Here is a 20,801-nt window from a genome sequence, read left to right as displayed (position 1 = left end):
AAAAGATAAAGAGTTAAACCCTTAGAAACATTTTGTTACTATTATTATCATAATCATCCCATTAACATTTATGGAGCACTCATTAAGTGGTAGGCACAGTGAAAGGTATTTCACTTGCCTTACCTATTTTAATCTCTCAACTATCTTAGAAGAAGGGGACTATAATTACCTCCCCTTTACAGAGGAAGAAACAAAGATTTACAGAAGTTTAGTCACTTGCTCAGGAATTTATACAGTTAGGGAAGAACCAAGAATCAAACTAGGCTGTTTTCTTACAAAGCTGGTGGGCTTTATTATAATATAAAACTCATTTAATTATTAATTATTTATTAATGTTCCATAAAGATTGAGAGATCAAACTCAACCTAGAAGAAATTCTGGCAAATTAGTAATATATGCATAAATAAGGGCTTATTCTATTTTAATTAAAAATGGAGCACAAATAAGCTAGAGAAACATAAAAAAGATATATTTGGTCTCCACCATGTACTTTGTGCTCTCTTTCTCCCAAAGTCTGAACCTGGTTATAAATACATTCATCGTGTCAAAATATAACCCACTACAACTTCCAAAACTACCGTCAGATCTGATGAGCCTCAGATTACACTGGAATCAAAATGAACTGTCCTCTTGTTTACCTGTTAGCCTAAAAAAAGGTTCCTTTTTTAAACCTGTAAATTACTAAATTCATCTTTATAAATTTTGTAAAGCAAATTTGTTCATATTATACTGAGATATAAATACCCAAAGCAAAACGATCAATGATATCTACCTGTATCTCAAAACTTCTCCCTAAGCCTCTTACTGAAGCAATTCAGGAAGACCACCTAGAAATTTTAAAGTGATTCTCAGGGGCCTGTGTGTGACACTAGCATCCCATATGGGTGTTGGTTTCTGTCCCGGATGCTCCACTTCCGAGACAGCTCTCTGCTAATGGTCTGGGAAAACAATGGGAGATGGCCCAAGTGTTTGGGCCCCTGCGACCCACATAGGAGACCAGGATGAGGCTTTTGGCTCCTGGCTTCAGCCTGGCCCAATCCCAACCGTTGTGACCATCTGGAGAGACAGACTGCGGATGGAAGATCTCTGTCTCTCCCTCTCTCTCTGTAATTCTACCTTTCAAGTAAGTAAATAAATAAATCTTTAAAAGCAAAATGACTCTCAGGACTATTTTCCATTCTATTTTATCTAATTTGGGTCCTATTTCAAGTTTTCCTTTTTTTTTATCATGTTTTCTCTCAAGTCAAGTGGCGTGATCTTGTTTCATTTCAGTCTTGCCATTTCAATTTCATTTAAAAAAGTACCATTTTCAAAGATGCCTGCTTTCCCGATGAAGTGTAAGATCATCTTCCTTACATATAAGGAATAAGCTACTGAACATATCTTTCTTCCTAGTGGAAGCTGGATGGCTATTAACACCAAATCACATAGAGGATCAAAATCCTGAAATATATCTAATATATGCATTCCAATATATGCACCATCTGACATTGTAGATGCCCATTCCAGAACAATGGGTTCCCAACCTTGGCTACATATTTTACCCATGGGGGATCTTTTAAAATTCTGATGCCTGGCCTCCACTTCAGCCCAATGAGTCCAGCACCTCTGGAGGCAGGGCCCAGGAATCAGTGATTTGTAAAGGTTCTCAAGTGACTCCCAGGTGCAGCCAAGTTGGAGCATCCACAGCCATAAAACAGTGTATCTTTTGTGTACAGATCCAGAGGATTTACAAGAGTGTTTGACAACTGGTCTCACACATTAAGGAGTATACAGTTCAATGTAAAAGTAAAACAAGAGTGTACCTAGGGAAAGGTAACTGAATGAAGACTAAGATGTGTGCCACGTGAATATGACACAGAGTAAATGCATCAAAGACTATGTGGGGTAGCAGAGGAGCAGCACCCCCTTCTAACACAGTGACAGCCTCTGAGATACAGCATGGTGGAGGGAGGCAACTCCAGGTGGGGGAATAATTGAAATGGAAAAGCATCCCAGGTGCTCAGCAAACAGTGAGATGATTAATATGGCCAGAGTTGAAGGTTCACTCTTTAGAGAGGAGATTTGGAAAAGTAGGCTGGAGCTGGCCTCTGCAGGGCCTTAAACAGCAAGGCAAAGAATCCAGTGGTGGTGTGGAGTGTCTAAAAGGGGGTGAGCAAATGACAAAATCAAAGTATCTTTTGAGCACTATTCACCATGGTTTTTGGGGAAAGACTAAAACTCAACCTACTAATAGAAGAATACAGATGAAATAAAATCAGTTATGTGACAAAGCAATGTAGCAATTTGCCTTTCTTTTCAGTTTCCCACAAAGACAGAAACCACAGTTTGAATCTGCTAAAAATACTCATTGTGCAGCTCTCCCTAGGTGCAGGAACCACTCAGAGACACCGTGCAGACTGTAGGATCTGTCCCGTTCTCTGCCATGCAAACTGCCCCCATTTGCCTGGCTCCCATCCTCACAGGTGCGATCATTTCTCTGCCTATATCTTTCTCTTTTTCCCATGAAGGATACTCAAGGGCTAGGAAATACAATTTTAGAGGAGAATATTTTAGGCCAGAGAAAAGTTTTTACTTTTTTTTTAATAAGGATTTTTGAGAAGCTCAGTGACCCCTGAGTCATACTGGTAATTGAAAGATCCTAGGAATCACAATGGGTACCACTCATAGATTCATTAGATAGTTTCTGATACTTCTTTCTGTTCTAGACAATAAAATACAGCAAGATCCCCATTCCAAACAGGCAAGTTGAAACTGCACAGGGGTCACTCAAAAATACAATGGCAGTCTAGGGCTCAAAATTCATGAGTTGTTGGTTAAAATATCTGGCTACAGATTTTAAAACATTTACTAATAATAGAGAAAAAGTCAGATCCTTTAAATAATAAACTGTAAGTACCAGGAGAAACTGTAGGCTAACATAAGTTTGCTATATAAAAAAATGCACTTAGAAGCTACCATTATTCAAAGTCTATTCAAACCACTAGATGTATCCCAAGTTCCCTGAACAGTGCTGGTACATGAAATGTGCTCAATAAAAATTAAATGGCATTGTTGAATGGAATGGACCTCAGAGTGAAGTGAGAGGCAGTTATCACCCTAATTTAACTAAGGCAGTGAGCTTATCTCAGCTGCCTGTTGCTTCAAATGCCTCACTGAAAAAAGACATGTCCAGGTATCCCATCTTGCAACTCAGTATTGTAAAAAACACTCCCATCTGTGAAATGATATTTTGGGCATCTCATAAACTCATCACTACACAGTTATTCACAAAAGCACTGCCTTAAGTTATGTACAGTATTACCCAGAGACATGAACACCTGGGGTTCAGATGCTGTCTATACCGACTGACTTGAATTCCAAGAGTTCAGCTAAATTCGCTGTAACATTTTCATCTGTAAAGTACCTTGCAAAAATCTGCATTTCATTGTGTGCATTAGAAATATTTAGGACAAAAGGAGTCTGCACTTTCATTGAGAGATGAAGTAACTACACGAAGTATTTGATTCTTCTTTTTCTAAATCAGTCTATCCTCTAGTTTACAGACAATTCCTATTTTCTCACTGTGGAGGAAACTGGCTATTCAAGACCCTTCCTCTCTTTGCCCATCCTTGTGCCTTAAGAGAAGTCTTACCTGCATAATGTACTGGAATCTCTATCTTTGGCCCAATGACATAGTGTCCCTCCTCCAGGCTATGGGCAGTGATGGTGGTCCACTGACGGCACGAATGAATCAGAAGGTAGTCGTTTTCCCGCAGCCCTTCTATGCATTCTCCTGGAAAACACAATTTTACATACAAAAACTTACTCCATACTCTGCAACAAAATTTCATAAAACATCACTAACATAGATGCTGATAGTTTGTCCCAAGAAGAGATAAAGTTCATTTCTGAGTTAGAAAAAAAAAAAGGAAAAAAAAAAAAAAAAGCTGGCAACTGTACACAAGATTCCATAAAATGTTTTCTGCTTATCTGGCAAAGATATATTCAAGTATCTTGTTATACCTCAAACATTATATTTCAGTGACAGTATAAACAAACAGTTAAAAAGTGCTTACGGCCGGCCCCGCGGCTCAATAGACTCATCCTCTGCCTGCGGGGATCCGGATTCTGTCCCAGTTGCCCCTCTTCCAGGCCAGCTCTCTGCTATGGCCCGGGAAGGCATGCACCCCATGGGAGACCAGGAGAAGCACCTGGCTCCTGGCTTCGGATCAGCGCGGTGTGCCGGCCACAGTGCGCTGGCCGTGGCGGCCATTGGAGGGTGAACCAACAATAAAGGAAGATCTTTCTCCCTGTCTCTCTCTCTCTCACTGTCCACTCTGCCTGTCAAAAAAAAAAAAAAAAAAAAGTGCTTACAATGCCTTAGGCATTATTGAGGTGTTCTGCATGCACTATTTCACACAATATGTTAATGTTACGAAGTATTGCTCATTCTTTACAAGTGAGAAAAATTAAGGTTCCAATGTTACTGCAAAGTGGGAATTCAAACCAAGGTCACAACAAATCCAAAGATTATGCTCTTAATCACTTCAACAAACCTATCAAAAATTAATAATAAACTTACTTATGTTGAAAGAGTACTTGAAATCATATGCCTATGTATTTTTAAATTTTATATGTTTGCCAGTTCTCTCTGGCTTCCTACCAAGCCTTCCAATCCATTAAATATAATGAAGCACCACAGCATACAATTATTTTTCATTTTAATATTTTCTGAAGTACCTTTTTAGCATTTGAACTGATGACAAACTATTTCAAGAGAAATCCATTCCCTGAATGTAAAAGAGGTTTTTTTAGATGCTGACATCATCTATTCCATTATTCCTGGATTAGAAATTTTAAAAGCTCAAAGAAAATACCAGAAAAGGCTAATTCCTGAATTCAATTCAGAGTTAGTGATTTAAATGTGTGTTTAGAAATGGCATTTATAGATCTCTCATAAATTCTTAAAAGTTTCACTGTCTTTTCAACAAATACAGGAGCCTGTAATGATCACCTTGATTATCCCAAATATAAACCATTTAATTTGTTTCCAAGCCAACAATGCAACAATCTTTAAAACAGTCTAAATGCGGATACACTTGATCTTTTTGGTGAAAAATACAAAAGTTAAAAGCTTTATCTTTGGGGAGAAAAAGGAAAAAAAAAGAGACAGACCTACAAGTGAAGAGACATTAGCAAGAAGGAGACGATCCAATGCACCAGGAACAATCTTTCGAACCAGACTCCCCTGCCTTTCAGACCAGGCTTTTTCATAAAGACACCTCCTAGAGGCCACTGGCACTCATGTGCACTTTGCATCCTTCGATCATGTTAGGGCAGGAAAGATCTGGAACCAGTGCTCCAAAGGAGAAATCACACAGCCCCCTGTGGAGAGCCTCATCTAGAGGACTGGCAGGCACACCGTAGGCAGAGGAGTTACGAGCATTCAGAATCCAGCAGACCTGGTCCCAGTCAATGCTCTGCCCCCAGCACTATGTGGTCTTGGGCAGGAATCTTCATCTCTAACATGGGGTGAGAGAGTCCCTGCCTCACAGTCTGGATGTGAAGACACGTACAGTGACACTGAACAGAGCACCAAGTCTGGCATATTAGAAGTGATCAGGAAACATCAGTATTAATTTTCTCGTATGCTCTTCTTCCTAAAATTTAATACTTACACAAACATTGTAATTTAGGTCATATTACCCTTCAACTGGTTTGGCAAGAAACTTGCCCAGAGCTGCACAGGTGGAAAACAGCTGAAACCAGCTTAGGGGTCTGTCTTTCTTTCTTTTTAATATTTATTTATTTATTTGAAAGTCAGAGTTACACAGAGAGAGGAGAGGCAGAGAGAGAGGTCTTCCATCAAGTGGTTCACTCCCCAATTGGTTGCAATGGCCGATCCAAAGCCAGGAGCCAGGAGCTTCTTCCGGGTCTCCCACAAGGGTGCAGGGGCCCAAGGACTTGGGCCATCTTGTACTGCTTTCCCAGGCCACAGCAGAGAGCCGGATCAGAAGTGGAGCAGCTGGGATGTGAACCGGTACCCATATGGGATGCCAGTGCTTCAGCCAGGGCATTAACCCGCTGTGCCACAGCACTGGCCACAGGGGTTTTTCTACATCTCTCCTTGCCCTTCTAACACCACAGAGCCCCTGACCTTGAAAACCTCTGACAATTTCCAAGAAACAGGGGAAATCTGACCTTTAGCTTCAAATGTCAACATTCATTCAACCAATAAGACAAGCACTGTTCTGAGCAGTAGGGATCCATCAGCGATCAAAACACTCTCCACGAGAGAGGAGACCAGCAAAACTAACAGCAAAAATGAATGATTAGGTTATTGATTAATTAAAGGGTCAGAGATGCTAAGCAAAAAACAACAAAAAAATAAAGAGTAAGAGGATCAGAAGTAACAGGAGAGATAGGGCAGACTGCATATTTGCTTTTTTAAAAAATATTTATTTATTTGAAAGGCAGAGTTAAAGTGAGGCAGAGGCAGAGAGAGAGAAAGAGGTCTTCTATCCACTGGTTTACTGCATATTTGCTATTTAAAAATATTCCTTATTCATTTCTCCAACAAGCATTTATTAAGTATCTTTGACAGGCGGGCAGTGGAGGAATAGGCAAAAATATAAGGAAGACCTGCTTTGTGCACTGAACTTACCATTCTCATTGGCAAGATCTGATCATATGCAATTTTATGTAAGATAGGATGGGAATAGCGCTTTGCAAGGACAAGAAATTTAGAGTAGAGAGAGCGGGACTTCAGCAGAGAAGATCCAGAAAAATGGCCAAGGGGAAAATTCATTATTTGGATTGTTCCTTCTTTGAAGAATGAGTTGGGCTTAGATGAGAGAGGCGATGGGGAGTCATAGAAGAGTTATGGATAAGAGAACGATGGAAGCTCTGCTCTGGGAAAATGAATCTGGTGGTACTACCGAAGATGGATCTGAGGAGGGAGGAACCAGAGCCAGGGGGCTGATACAGGAAATTCAGAAGTAACACACTGTCATTCAGGGAAAAAACAAGGATGCCATTTTCTGCAACTAAACTGTTATATCATAAAAACTGTTTTAATTTTATTCCACAGTGGGCTCTAAAGAGGCAGCCAAGAAACAACTGCAGTCAAGTTAATCAAAATGAAAATTTAATGGTAAATCCTACTGTAGCAAATCCTCCAGCAAGATGACTCAGAATGATTTTCAAAGCCATAGAGTAGTAGGAAACCAATGCCTGCTTTTGAGCATTGGTCTTTTTTTTTTTAAACAGTTTAACTGTGTGCTTGCTTGAGGCAAAATAAGTTTCACAAAAACTTCATGGAAAGAAAACTTATTATAATCATTTAAAAGTATCTGTGGGATGGCCACTAACAGAGATACTACATTAAATGAATTCATAAACAGCTTTCTGTGATATAATTATTCTTTTGCTTAACTGCTATGTATAACATACTAAAATGTGTATATTCAGCTCAATGATGTAGTAACAAGAAATCTAAAAAGACTGCGCGAAATACCAAATGTGAACACCATCCTTAAATTTCCCAACTAGAATGTTTCCAGAAGATCCTTTACTTGTCTGGTATGACTGATCCCTTCAAGCCTGACATACTCATTAAAATAACTTTTAACACCAGGACAACTAAACTTCCAGAAACCTTCAAAGTCAGTCTGTTTTTTCACTCAATTATTGTTTATAGCTGCTCTATATTACCATTAAACTAGGGTCTTTCTCCCTTTAACTTGCTAAACTTCTTATTTGGTAAAGCATTACATCTTCTTATTGCAACATAAATTTAAAATGTTATTTCAAAAACAAAAAGAAACAGAAAAAGAAAGGGGGAAAGGGAGAGAGCTGTATCTATGAACTGTACTGAATCTGTTAAAAATTAAATATTTTAAAAATTAATTTCAAAATCCAAAATAAATATTAGCACAAAATGCACAATGCATAACCCTCCTCTCTGCTCCTTTGGCTTCTAAGCCAATATATTCTCCAGATTCACCATCCTAATCTCTCCTTTCCCTTTTACATCTGCTGTAACTGTAGGAGTCAACCAAGACTCCACTCTTAGCCTTTGTTCTTCGTCTCTTCTTTACAAACTTATATATTTCTCAAGGATGGATTCACTGAGCTATAGACAATTCCCAAATGCAAGCTACCATCTGCTAACTTCTATTCTGCACACCTATTCAGGACTTGATTTTCTAGATGCTTCTGACTGGATATCCCCCTGCCATTCATTAGGCACCGTACATTCATTCAACACAAACTCAGTGACAACCACGTCTGTGGTTCCCAGCAATACAGCAGGAACAGAGTACCTGCCCTAATGCAGCTCATCTTCAGGCTGGAATTTCCATCTTGTTTTTCATTCTTCTAATCCATTTAAATATTGGTACAGGCAAAACTTGGTAAATAAAGTATCTTACTCCTGTGTTCACTTGCCTTCAATGGTTCCCGTTTATTTCTCAGTTCAATTCTCAAGCCCCCTAGGCACCAGTTCCAAAGGGCCTATATCACCTATGTCCCTTTCCTATCCCCACCCTTACACTAAAGTTCAAAGGACAGTCTCTGTTCATATATATGCTAAACTGTGGACTCTCTTTCCTCCTTTTCTCACTCATCCTTGAATGATCAGCTCAAGTGCCAACTTCGTTAATGTCCTCCTAATCCTAATCCTACTCATCTAAACTGCACAGTGGTTGAAGATTTCGTTACATTCTTTGCTGAATTTATAAATCTAAAAATGTTATAAATATGATATAAATATGTAAATAAATTAGTAAATTAGTTTTAGAGCTATAATCACAAGCAACTTAGATATCAACTTTTTCATGTATATACATTAATATGTAAATTCCATTATAATAACAATACTGTGGAAATTTCAAGTATTTTTTCCCTTTAAAAACTGGCCTATACATTCATCAAGTTTGAAAAACATGGACACATGACTCAAGAAATAAAGATATTCATGATCATAAATGCTGTTGGACAAAACAAGCACTAACCCATTCTGCTTTCTCAGTACCCTACAGCAAGATGACAGCTACTTTATTTTTTTTTCCTTTGTAAATATTCAATATAATATGTTCAATTTATTTAGACTATTACTCCCCCACCTCCAGATTCAATATTATGTTTTGTATTTTACTTGTTCAAACTGTCATTAAATTCATTAGAGTTGAATTTACCTGAATTACTACATAACTAGAGTGTTTTAACAGATAAATTATTTACGATAGCTCTAAGTCAGTGACGTAACAACTGCCACAGTAGAATTCAGATCTCTATTAAATCTATTAAATATTTTTTAAATAAAAAAGGTTTATTTATTTGAAAGGCAGAGTTACAGAGAGGCAGAGGCAGAGAGAGAGAAAGAGAGGTCTTCCATCCGTGGTTTACTCCCCAGATTGCCGCAATGGCCAGAGCTGCGCGGATCTGAAGCCAGGAGCTTCTTACGGGTCTCTTACGCCAGTGCAGGGCCCAAGAATTGGGTCATTTTCTACTGCTTTCCCAGGCCATAGCAGAGGGCTGGATCGGAAACAGAGCAGCTGGGACTCAAACTGGTGCCCATATAGGATGCCAGCACTGTAGGGAGGAGTTTTACCTGCTATGCTACAGCACCGGCCCCTAAATGCTTTTTTAAATACAAAGATGAAGTACAGTTTGAGCATCTCTAGCCCAAAAACCTGAAATATAAAGTGCTTCAAAATGTGAAATTAAAAATAATTTATTAATTTATTTGAGAGGCAGAGAGAGGGAATGGACAAACATGCTTCCATCCACTGATTTAATTCCCACCAAAAAGCCCACAATGGTCCAGGCTGAGCCAGGCAGCAGCCAGAAACCAGGAACCCAACTCAGGTCTCCCACATGGGTGGCAGGAACCTAACCTCTTGAGCCATCACCTGCTGCCTCCCAATATGCACATTAGCAGGAAGCTAGAATTGGAATTGGAGTCAAGACATAAACTTATACACGTTGAAATGGAATGTGGGTATCCCACCAGGCTTCTTAATGGCTATGCCAAATGCTCATCAGAAAATGTGAAACGTTTTCAGTGTCAACATGATACTCCCAAGTGGAAAATTCCACATTTGACTTCATGTGATGGGTTATAGTTAAAACACTGGTGTGCTAAATATATGGTATAAAATTCTTTCAAGTTATAAAGTGTATTTGAAATGTAAATTAATTTTGTGTATAGATTTATGTCCCATTCCCATAATATCTTATTATGCATATGAAAATATTCCAAATTGTGGAAAATAAAACTAAACAAAAAGCCCTGAAATTTGAAAGACTTCTGGTCCCAAGCATTTGGGATAAGGAATATTCAACCTGTGCAAGTGTACCTGGATGACTAAATATAATGTGTTTTTAAACTTGTTAGCTTTTGATGAATTTACTCTTAAGGTTATCATGGATTCAGAGAACAAAACAGACATATATGCATGTTGGTTTCTTGTTTGCTTATTTTTTCCATTCTCATGTGTCATGGAACAAACCCTGGTTAACAGAACAGAGAAAAGACAATGACAGTTATATGTGATTTTAGATACTTCTCTAAGCTGTGTCATGATTGTGGCAGTTAGTACACCTAACTGTTTTTTATTTTCCACATTTGTGCTTCTTTGGTCTTGATGACGCTGATATGGGACCCAGAATAGGCAGGGTGTAACACAGGGAAAGATGAGCTGCAAGATTTTTCTACAGTTTCTGTCTATAGCCTCACACCTTAAATCCACACCATTACATGCCAATCCAGTATGCCCACTATAATGTACCTAATTCTTCTTCCATATCAGGAAGGAGGGGATACCATGAACACCTCTTAGTTGAGTTCTACCTGGAGATGCTACAAAACTTTCCCAGAAGACCTCAAAAGCATTAAATCCCACTGAAACGCCACCTTGTTTGTATATTCAATTAGGATACATCACCTACCACAAAAAGGGGACCGACAGACAGGGTGTTTCTGTCTCTTTGGCCTTCTCTAGTGCTCTGTCCTTGTGGGTAGCTTGCTTTGTCTCTGGCCCTCTCAGGAGGAATGTTTCTTCTCATGGGGCTATGACATGTAAATGCATGAATGTATACTCTCTCACTTTAAGTAAATGCTGCTGTCATTACTGCACTTCAACTTGTCCCTGCTTTGAATTCTTAGCTCACACAGGGGTAAGAACCTGGAATAAAATGCTAGGAAACACATTCCTACAACAAAGTCATCATAATGTACTGGTACTTCCTCAGTGCTAATAAACAGTATGGCAAAATTTTAATTATGTGTTACTTGACCTTATAATCCTCATGTAGAAAGGAAACTTCAGATCTCCAATTAGACTCATAGCTGATTTCTCATAAGAAACCCTACAGGCTAGGAGAGAATGGAGAGACATAGTCCAAGTCTTAAAAGAAAAAATAAAACCTGTCAATCCAGAATACTTTACCATGCAAAGCTTTCTTTTATGAATGAAAGTGAAATAAAGACCTTCCAAAACAAACATCACTCATCTAGCCTTATAAATGATGCTTAAGGATGTCCTACACATGGAAACACAAAGGTAGTCATCATTATGAAAGAATGTGAAGGCAGAAAAATCTTCTAGTTAAAGTACAAAGGAAATCCAAAGCAAACAATGGGAATAATTATCAGAAAACGGCAGGGACAAGTAATTATTTACCATGAATAACCTTGAATGTAAATGACCTAAATTCCTCAATTATATCTATTTGCTGCCTACAAACTTTACCAACAAAGATACATGCAGAACGGAAGTTAAAAGGATGGAAAAAGACATTCCATGTTAACAGAAAGCAAAAAATGAGCAGGTGCAGCTATCCTAAATCAGAAAATAGAATTTAACACACACAAAAAAAACTGTTAACAAGAGACAAAGAAGGGCATTATATAATGATTAAGGGATTAATTCAATAGAAAGATGTGACTATAATGAATATATATGCACCCACTACCAGGGTGCCTGGCTATTTAAAATAAATGTTAATGGATCTAAAGGAATACACAGACTCCAATACAATAATAATGAGGGCCTTCAACAGCCCACTTTCATCAATGGACAGATCAACTAGACAGAAAATCAACAAAGAAACAAAAGAGCTAATCAACACTATGGACCAAATGGACCTGATATCTACAGAATGTTTCACCACACAGTTGCACCTTCTCTAGGATAGACCATATTCTAGGCTATAAAGCAAATCTCAGCAAATTCAAAAAACTCAAAATCATACCATGCATCTTTTCTGATCACAAAGAAATGAAGCTGGTTATCAACAACTCAAGAATCTTGCGAAAATATGTATATACATGGAGACCGAACAACATGCACCTGATTGAATAGTGAGTCACAGAAGAAATCAAAAGGGAAATAAAAGAATTCCTGGAAATGAATGAGGATGACAGTACAACATATCAAAACTTATGAGTGCAGCAAAAGCAGCGTTAAAGGGAAGTTTATAGCAATTGGTGCCTACATCAAGAAATTAGAAATCCACCAAATAAATGAGCTACCAATGCATCTCAAGGACCTAGAAAAACAACAACAAACCAAACTCAAAATTAGTCAGAAGAAATAAATAATTAAAACCAGGGCAGATATAAACAAAAGTGAAACAAAAAAAATACAAAAGATCAGTGAAGTGCTGGCTTTTTGAAAACAAACAAAATTGACACACCATTGTTCAAAAAAAAGGGGGGGGGGAAGACCCAAATTAATAAAATCAGAGAAGAAAAAGGAAATGTAACAACAGATACCATAGGAAAAAAAAAAAAGAATCATCAGGAATAACTGCAAACAGCTATAGGCAAATGAAAAAATGTTCAAGATCACTAACCATCAGGGAAATCCAAATCAAAACCACAATGAGGTTTTACCTCACCCTGGTTAGAATGGCTCACATTCAGAAATCTACCAACAACAGATGCTGGAGAGGATGTGGGGAAAAAGGGACACTAACCCACTGTTCGTGGGAATACAAACTGGTAAAGCCACTATGGAAGTCAGTCTGGAGATTCCTCAGAAACCTGAATATAACCCTACCATACAACCCAGCCATCCCACTCCTTGGAATTTACCCAAAGGAAATGAAATTGGCAAACCAAAAAGCTGTCTGCACATTAATGTTTATTGCAGCTCCATTCACAATAGCTAAGACCTAGAACCAACCCAAATGCCCATCAACAGTAGACTGGATAAAGAAATTATGGGACATGTCCTCTATAGAATACTATACAGCAGTCAAAAACAATGAAATCAGGTCATTTGCAACAAGATGGAGGAATCTGGAAAACATCATGCTGAGTGAAATAAGCCAGTCCCAAAGGGACAAATATCATATGTTCTCCCTGATCGGCAACAACTAACCGAGCACCAAAGGGGAAACCTGTTGAAGTGAAATGGACACTATGAGAAACAGTGACTTGATCAGCTCTTGTCCTGACTGATGATGTACAATGTAATACTTTATCCATTTTAGTATTTTCTCTTTGTTTTGTTCTAGTACTACTGGTTGAACTCTGTGATTAACACACAATTATTCTTAGGTGTTTAAATTTTAACTGAAAAGTGATTCCTGTTAAATATAATAGTGGGAATAAGAGAGGGAGGAGATGTACAATTTGGGACATGCTCAATCGGACTTGCCCCAAATGGTGGAGTTAGAATCATGCCAGGGGATCCCAATACAATCACATCAAGGTGGCATGTACCAATGCCATCTCACTAGTCCAAGTGATCAATTTCAATTCACAATTGATCACACTGATAGGTCTAACAGTCAAAGGGATCACACAAACAAGTCTAGTGTCTGCTAATACTAGCTGATAGAATCAAAAAGGGAGAGAACGATCCATCATGGGAAGCAAGATACACAGCAGACTCATAGAATGGCGGATGTCCTAAATAGCACTCTGGCCTCAGATTCAGCCCTTAAGGCATTCGGATATGGCTGAAGAGCCCATGAGAGTATTTTAGGCATGGAAAGCCAAGACACCCTGGGGGAAAAAAAAAAAAACACCTAAATGGAAGATCTCTGCGAGTGAGATCCCAGTGGAAAGAACGGGGCCATCAAAGAAGGAGGTACCTTTCTCTGAAGGGAGGAGAGAATTTCCACTTTGACTATGACCCTGTTGGAATAAGATCAAAGTCGGCGAACTCAAAAGGCTTCCATAGCCTTGGCAACTCATGACTAGAGCCTAGGGAGATTACTGACGCCATAAACAAGAGTGTCAAATTGTTAAGTCAACAACAGGAGTCACTGTGTACTTACTTCGCATGTGGGATCTGTCCTTAATGTGTTGTCCAATGTGAAGTAATGCTAACACCATTTGCAACACTATTTGCAAATGACATGATTCTATATATAGGAGATCCAAAAGACTCCACTTAAAGGCCACTGGAACTCATAGAAGAGTTTGGTGAAGAGGCATGAAATAAAATTAAAACACAAAAGTCAATAGCATTCGAATACACAATGTCATGGCTAAGAAAGAACTTCTAAGATCAATCCCATTCAGAATAGCTACAAAAAATTAAATACTTTGGAATACATTAAACAAAGGAAGTGAAAGATCTCTAGGATGAAAATTTAAAAACATCAAATAAATAAAAAGACAGAAAAAATAGAAAAATCTTCCATGTTTCTGGATTGGAAGAACTAATATCATCAAAATGTACACACTAACGGAAGCAATTTACAGATTCTATGTGATGCCAATCAAAAGACCAATGATGTTTTTCTGAGATCTAGGAAGAATAATGCTAAAAGTTCATACAGAAACCCGAATAGGTAAAGCAATCTTATACAACAAAAACGAAACTAGAGGCAGCACAATACCAGATTTCAAACATACTACAAGGCAGTTATAATCAAAACAGCTTGGGAGTGGCTCAAGAACAAACATGTAGATCACTGGAACAGAATAGTAATCCCAAAAATCAATCCACCCAGCTATATCCAACTAATCTCTAACAAAGAAGCTAAAATTAATCTCTGGAGCAAGCAAAGTCTCTTCAACAAACGGTGCTGGGAAAACTGGATCTCATCATGCAGAAGTATGAAACAAGACCACTACCTTATACCTTATACAAAAATAATTCAAAATGGATCAAAAATAAATCTACAACTTGATATCATCTGATTATTAGAGGAGAACATTTGGGAAACTCTGCAAGACATTGGCATAAGCAAAGACTTTTGGAAAAGACTCCAGAAGCACAATCAAAGCCAAAATAGACAAATGGTATTACATCAGCTGAGAAGCTTCTATACTGCAAAGGAAACACTCAGCAAAGTGAAGAGGCAACCAACAGAATGGGATGCACTCTACATAACCAAAAAAGGATTAACATCCAGAATCTATAAAGAGCTCATGAAACTCAACAACAATAAAACAAACAATCCAGTTAAGAAATGGGCAAAGGATTTGAACAGGAAGTTTTCAAAGAGGAAATTCAAATGGCCAATGGACACATGAAAAAATGCTCAGGAAAAATGCTCAGGATCACTAGTCATCAGGGAAATGCAAATCAAAATCATAAGAAGGTTTCACCTCATCCCAGTTAGAATGGCTTTCATACAGAAATCAACAAACAATAAATGCTGGCAAGGATTGGGGAAAAAGTACCCTAATCCACTATTGGTGGGAATGTAAACTAGAACAGCCATTATGGAAGACAATATGGAGAGACCTCAGACAACCGAAAACAGATCCACTATATGACCCAGAAGTCCCATTTCTGGGAATTTACACAAACAATATGAAATCAGCATATGAAAAAGTTATCTGTACCCCAGTGTTTACTGCAGCTTAATTCACAATACCTAAGATATGGAATAAACCCAGATGTTCATCAACTAATGACTGGATAAAGAAATTACGGTTTATATATTGTATGGAATACTACTCAGCCATACAAAAAATGAAATCCTGTCTTTTGCAACAATATGGAAACAACTGGAAACCATTATACTTAGTGAAATAACCCAGTCCCCAAAAGATAAATACCATATGTTTTCCTGCTGTGGTAACTAATAGAGTACCAAAAATGTAATGTATAGGATTGAACTGACATTTTGAGATTCACTGATCATTTACAGCTACTGTTGAGGAACAGTGTGAGCTTTTTTTTTTCTTCTTCTTCTTCTTTGTTGAACTCTTTACTTAGTGTAGGGTTAATCTTATGAGTATAAATTAAACTGAAAGTAAATCATTGTAAAAATTAAGGGAGGGAATAAGAGGAAGGAGGAGGAAAGGTGGGACTGTGAGTGGGATAGAGGATAGGGTAAGAGGGTGGGGTGGGAAGTATTTCATTCCTAAATCTGTATATATGAAATAAATGAAATTTATTTACCTAAAATAAAATTTTAAAAAAAAGAAAACCTCAGTTAAATTGAATTGAATTATATGGTTTCTCTTACAACTTAAACATTTTTAAAAATATGGTGGGGGCTGATGATACTAAACACATTTCCTCTCCAAGCAGGCTCATTGTGAATGAACCACCATGCCCACCGTCCCTGTGTTAGGTAGTATTGTCATATGACTGAGGTCAAGCTAACAGGGTGTGTGTGTGTGTGTGTGTGTGTGTCTAGAAAAGGCCTTTCCTACTTCCTGTCCTGGGCCTTACCCACGAGAGTAACTCACAAGCATCCTCTATGTGCTTCTTCTTTGGCTAACAGCTAAATATTGATTCCCAGGGAAAGCTGAAGATAGCAGATCTGCCCGCAGACCAGGGGTTCCTTAATTAATACACGACAGAAGAAACCATCTACCTAAGCCCTGACCACACACTGAGCTGTGACATGAGAAATCCTTTCTGCTTTACTAGCATGCCAGTGATGTGCTGTGGCTCCTCTTTGGGTACACTAGTTCACTTACCTAAACTAAAACATCAACAGGCACAACCTTCAATAGCAGCACAGTGTCTTGAGTCCAGCAATCACACGGTTTTGCTGACGAGGCTATTCTGAGTATTTATTCTTTATAAAAACCAATGTATCTTTACTTCACAAAGGTAACTAAGACAGAAAAATTCCTCATTCTTTTAGTTACATTTCATTCTATATTCAAGATATAATGAAATTCTATTTAATTAGCATCTGCAAACATTTTCAATGTGCTAGGCTGCAGTAGTTTTGGATCTCCAAACAAAGAAATACTTGCTGGGAGAATAGAACAGGACATTGTACTATATCATTTCTCCATCCTCAAGGATGACAATCCAAATGACATGGTGAGTATAGAAAGGGTATAAGTGGGAGAAGAGGTGAAGTGAGGTCCCCAAACAGCTATAGAACAGTGAAGGAGCAATCATGAAATAAGACAATTAAAATGTTGTCTGTAATGAAAGCCATAAGGTATTCAAAAAAGGAAGTAATAAAAAGGGAGGGAAATCCTGAGAGAAAGAACTAATCGGCAGCTACTAAGAGGGAGAAAGTTTTTAGTGACTGGGAAGAATGTGGTTACAAGCAATCACTGAAGAACAGGTAATACTTCTGAAATCAATGTAAACACCAGAAACCAAAATTTCTTCAATAAGACAGAAAGTTATAGGAACAAGAGAAGAAACAGCTTTTAGGCTAGTGTTTGAGATATTATAAGAAAGTGTAGGCCTGAACTGAAGAGGAAGGAACAACATAGGCATCAATCAAGATAAGAGCTTCCAGAAAAACATTGTATGGGAGAAAGAAGACAAAGCTTCTAGCACTGATACCATGAATGCAAAAGAAAATCAGTGTCCTGTGTCTGGGTAGACACAATGAATAACTTTAGTACCGCCAAAGTCACCTATTACATACTGCTATCCCAGCGATTTGCAGTACCTGCATTTCCACTTTCATGCACTTCAGCAGCACAGCCCATTCCCAGGTGCTGTCATTTCTAAACACAAGGTGGATCTGCTGAAAGAGAACGGGCTCTAGCACAACCACCACCACTCCAGACAAGAACGGCATCACCCAGAGCTTCATTGCTGTCTTCAACCCTTCCAAAACTGAAAATACACCTGCTTGTTTGGGGCTGATTCTCCCTGGTATGTGATGAGAGGACCCTGCAGTCCAACAGAAGCTTCAAGTCCAGGCTGCATGCTCATTTGGAGAGTTCTAAAACCTCCAACGGAAGTGGGTGTGGGGTGGGGAAAGTCCCATGCTGGACCAATGAAATTAGATTCTTTGTGGGGCAGGGGCAGGAGCCTGCAGGTTCTGAAATCTCCCACATATTCTAATGTGTAACCAGGTTTTAGAACAAGGATCCTGGAGGGTGATTCAGTTATTGAAATGTGGTCAAAAGGGAGTGAAATGATGCATGTCAGATGCGTAGAAAATATCAGCCATGCAGCAAACTCCAGAAGTGTTACTACTAATGACTGTCCGCAGTGTCTCAGGCACAAGAGTGTCTCAGGCACATGAGCTTGTGTGGTATTCACTGTCTCTTACTTCACTTTTGTAGTAACTGACATTGCCTTCCACTACTTAACATTTCAGGTATATACACCCTATTTCTTCAATTACACTGTGTCACTATGGACACTTTTCTTGTCCTCTTTTTAGAATATGGCCAATCACACAGCTGGTATCAATAAACCATTGATGAGGATAAGGATACACTGAGGGGCCACTTTTCCCTATATTTAGCTCCCACAAATTCATAAACTGTCAGATGAAACTAAAGTTATTTTCCTCCTTTTTTGTTTCACAATTTGTGATTTAAAAAATTAGGGCAATTCTATTTTCTCAGATATCATTGTATTTAAACCTTTGTTCTAACAGGTTATTATTTCTGGTTAATAGGAAGCTTTTCACCAAGAATGATTGTCGACTTAACTGTTAATAACCCCAGGGTAGTTTGCTGTTGGTGTTATGGTTTACTTTTAACTACAGTGTGGCAGAGACTGTTAGTTATCCACCAATAGTTCCCTTATATTAACAAGGCACACAGCTGCCAGAATATAGAATACTGTCCCCAGTGCCCATAGCAATTAGGTATAATAATTACCTAAGCTGTAGTCAATGGAAGTGGTGTGTACAACTGCCAAGGTTTTCTTTTTTTTTTTTTACCTTTAACAAACTAGGAAATTCAGTGATTGAAATTTGCATTTCAATGGTTTTGGTATATTCACTGAGTCGTGAAAATATCACTATACTCTAATTTTAGAACATTTCTATAACCCTAGAAACAAATTTTATACTTATTATCAGCCATTCTATACTCCAACCCCAGCCTTTTGGCAATCATGAATCTATTTTCTATATCTATAATTTTATCTAATATGGACAATTCCTATAGTGGAATCATAAAACACATGGCTGTTGTTTCTGGCTTTTTTCAGAAAAAAAGGTTCATCTATGTCATAACATGTTACTGGTCTTCATTCCTTTCTATGGCCAAATAATGTTTGAATATATAGATATACCACATTTTGTCTAATCATTTGTCAGACGGCAGTCCTTTGGATGGTTAGTCTGGGTGGTTAACTGAGTGAAGCTGCCATGAACACTTGTGTACAGGTTTTTGCCTGGACTATGTTTTCACATTGTTTGGATATTTACACAGGGACGGAACTGCTGGTCATATGGTAAGTTGTGGAGGAACAGCCAAACTGTTTCCTTTTTTTCTTTTATTTAATACATATAAATTTCAAAAGTACAACTTTTGGATTATAGTGGTTTTTCCCCCATAACCTCCCTCCCATCCACAACCATCCCATCTCCTACGCCCTCTCCCCTCCCACTCTTCATTAAGATTCATTTTTAATTATCTTTATATACAGAAGATCAACTTAGTATATACTAAGTAAAGATTTCAACAGTTTGCACACACAAAGACACACAAAGTATAGAGTACTGTTTGAATACTAGTTTTACCATTAATTCGCATAGTACAACACATTAAGGACAGATATCCTACATGGGGATTAAGCACACAGTGACTCCCGCTGTTGATTTAACAACTGACACTCTTATTTATGACATCAGTAACCACCAGAGGCTGTTGTCATGAGCTGCCAGACTGTTTTCCAAAGTGGCTGCACCATTCAACAATCAATGAGGGTTTCAAACTCCCATATTCAGTTATTGTCCATATTTAAAAATAAGTATTTACTTGACTCAGTGCGTGTGTGTGTGTTTATAATACATTAAGAACTGCGGTATCTATATTACTCAATCAGAATATATGAGCCATTGTCAAAACAAAAGCTAAATTTATTTACTAAATTGAACACAATTTTTGAAAAGTGTGCAAGTTTACTAACTCATTTATTTCATAAACATCATACATTATCCTAAAACTATATTGCCATATATTTACCAAAACTCTTTATTTGTCCCTTCTTACAGGTAAGTTACTTGTTAACTCACAATTTCAATGCTTATACTCATACATATTACAAATTTTTGTATGAATTATTTATGAAGCTAAGGATGGCTCAAAAAGGGGGACATCAAGTGTGCCCAATGTAAAGAAAAATGAACTATTTTTACATTAGTGCCAAAAAAATGAAGAATGCAGATGAGACATCTTTCGTGGGTATACCATGAATAAAATTTACAACAGCATTAAGTACCACAGTAATATCACAGAAAGACAAAGAAAAGTTGCTTTACTTTTACTAAAGCAAGTTGTTTCATAAAAGACCAGAATATTACCCTAAAAGTCACTAAAAATACTGCCATCAATTTAATAAAATTCTACTTGTATCTTCATATAGGTGAGAGTTAATGTGTTAACCTCTAATTTGAATGTTTGCATTTGGGTTACACATCCTTGTGACCATTATTAAGACTAAATACTC

At 37.9% G+C, this 20,801-nt stretch overlaps 1 protein-coding gene across 3 annotated transcripts in view; it reads right to left on the bottom strand.

Annotated features, from left to right (window-relative positions):
- The window catches only part of GAREM1 (GRB2 associated regulator of MAPK1 subtype 1), a 246,699-nt gene that overhangs the window by 146,256 nt on the left and 79,642 nt on the right, over window positions 1-20,801 (bottom strand). For all 3 annotated transcript variants that reach the window (XM_008261187.5, XM_002713492.6, XM_089305202.1), the window contains exon 2: window positions 3,635-3,775. In XM_008261187.5, the coding sequence (XP_008259409.1) occupies window positions 3,635-3,775 (141 nt within the window). The remainder of the gene's footprint in view (window positions 1-3,634; window positions 3,776-20,801) is intronic.

Source organism: Oryctolagus cuniculus, chromosome 10 (genome assembly GCF_051225735.1).
Source record: "Oryctolagus cuniculus isolate XC-2025 breed Fujian yellow rabbit chromosome 10, ASM5122573v1, whole genome shotgun sequence".
NCBI classification, from domain to species: Eukaryota; Metazoa; Chordata; class Mammalia; order Lagomorpha; family Leporidae; genus Oryctolagus; species Oryctolagus cuniculus.
This window is presented reverse-complemented; position numbering and strand designations above follow the sequence as displayed.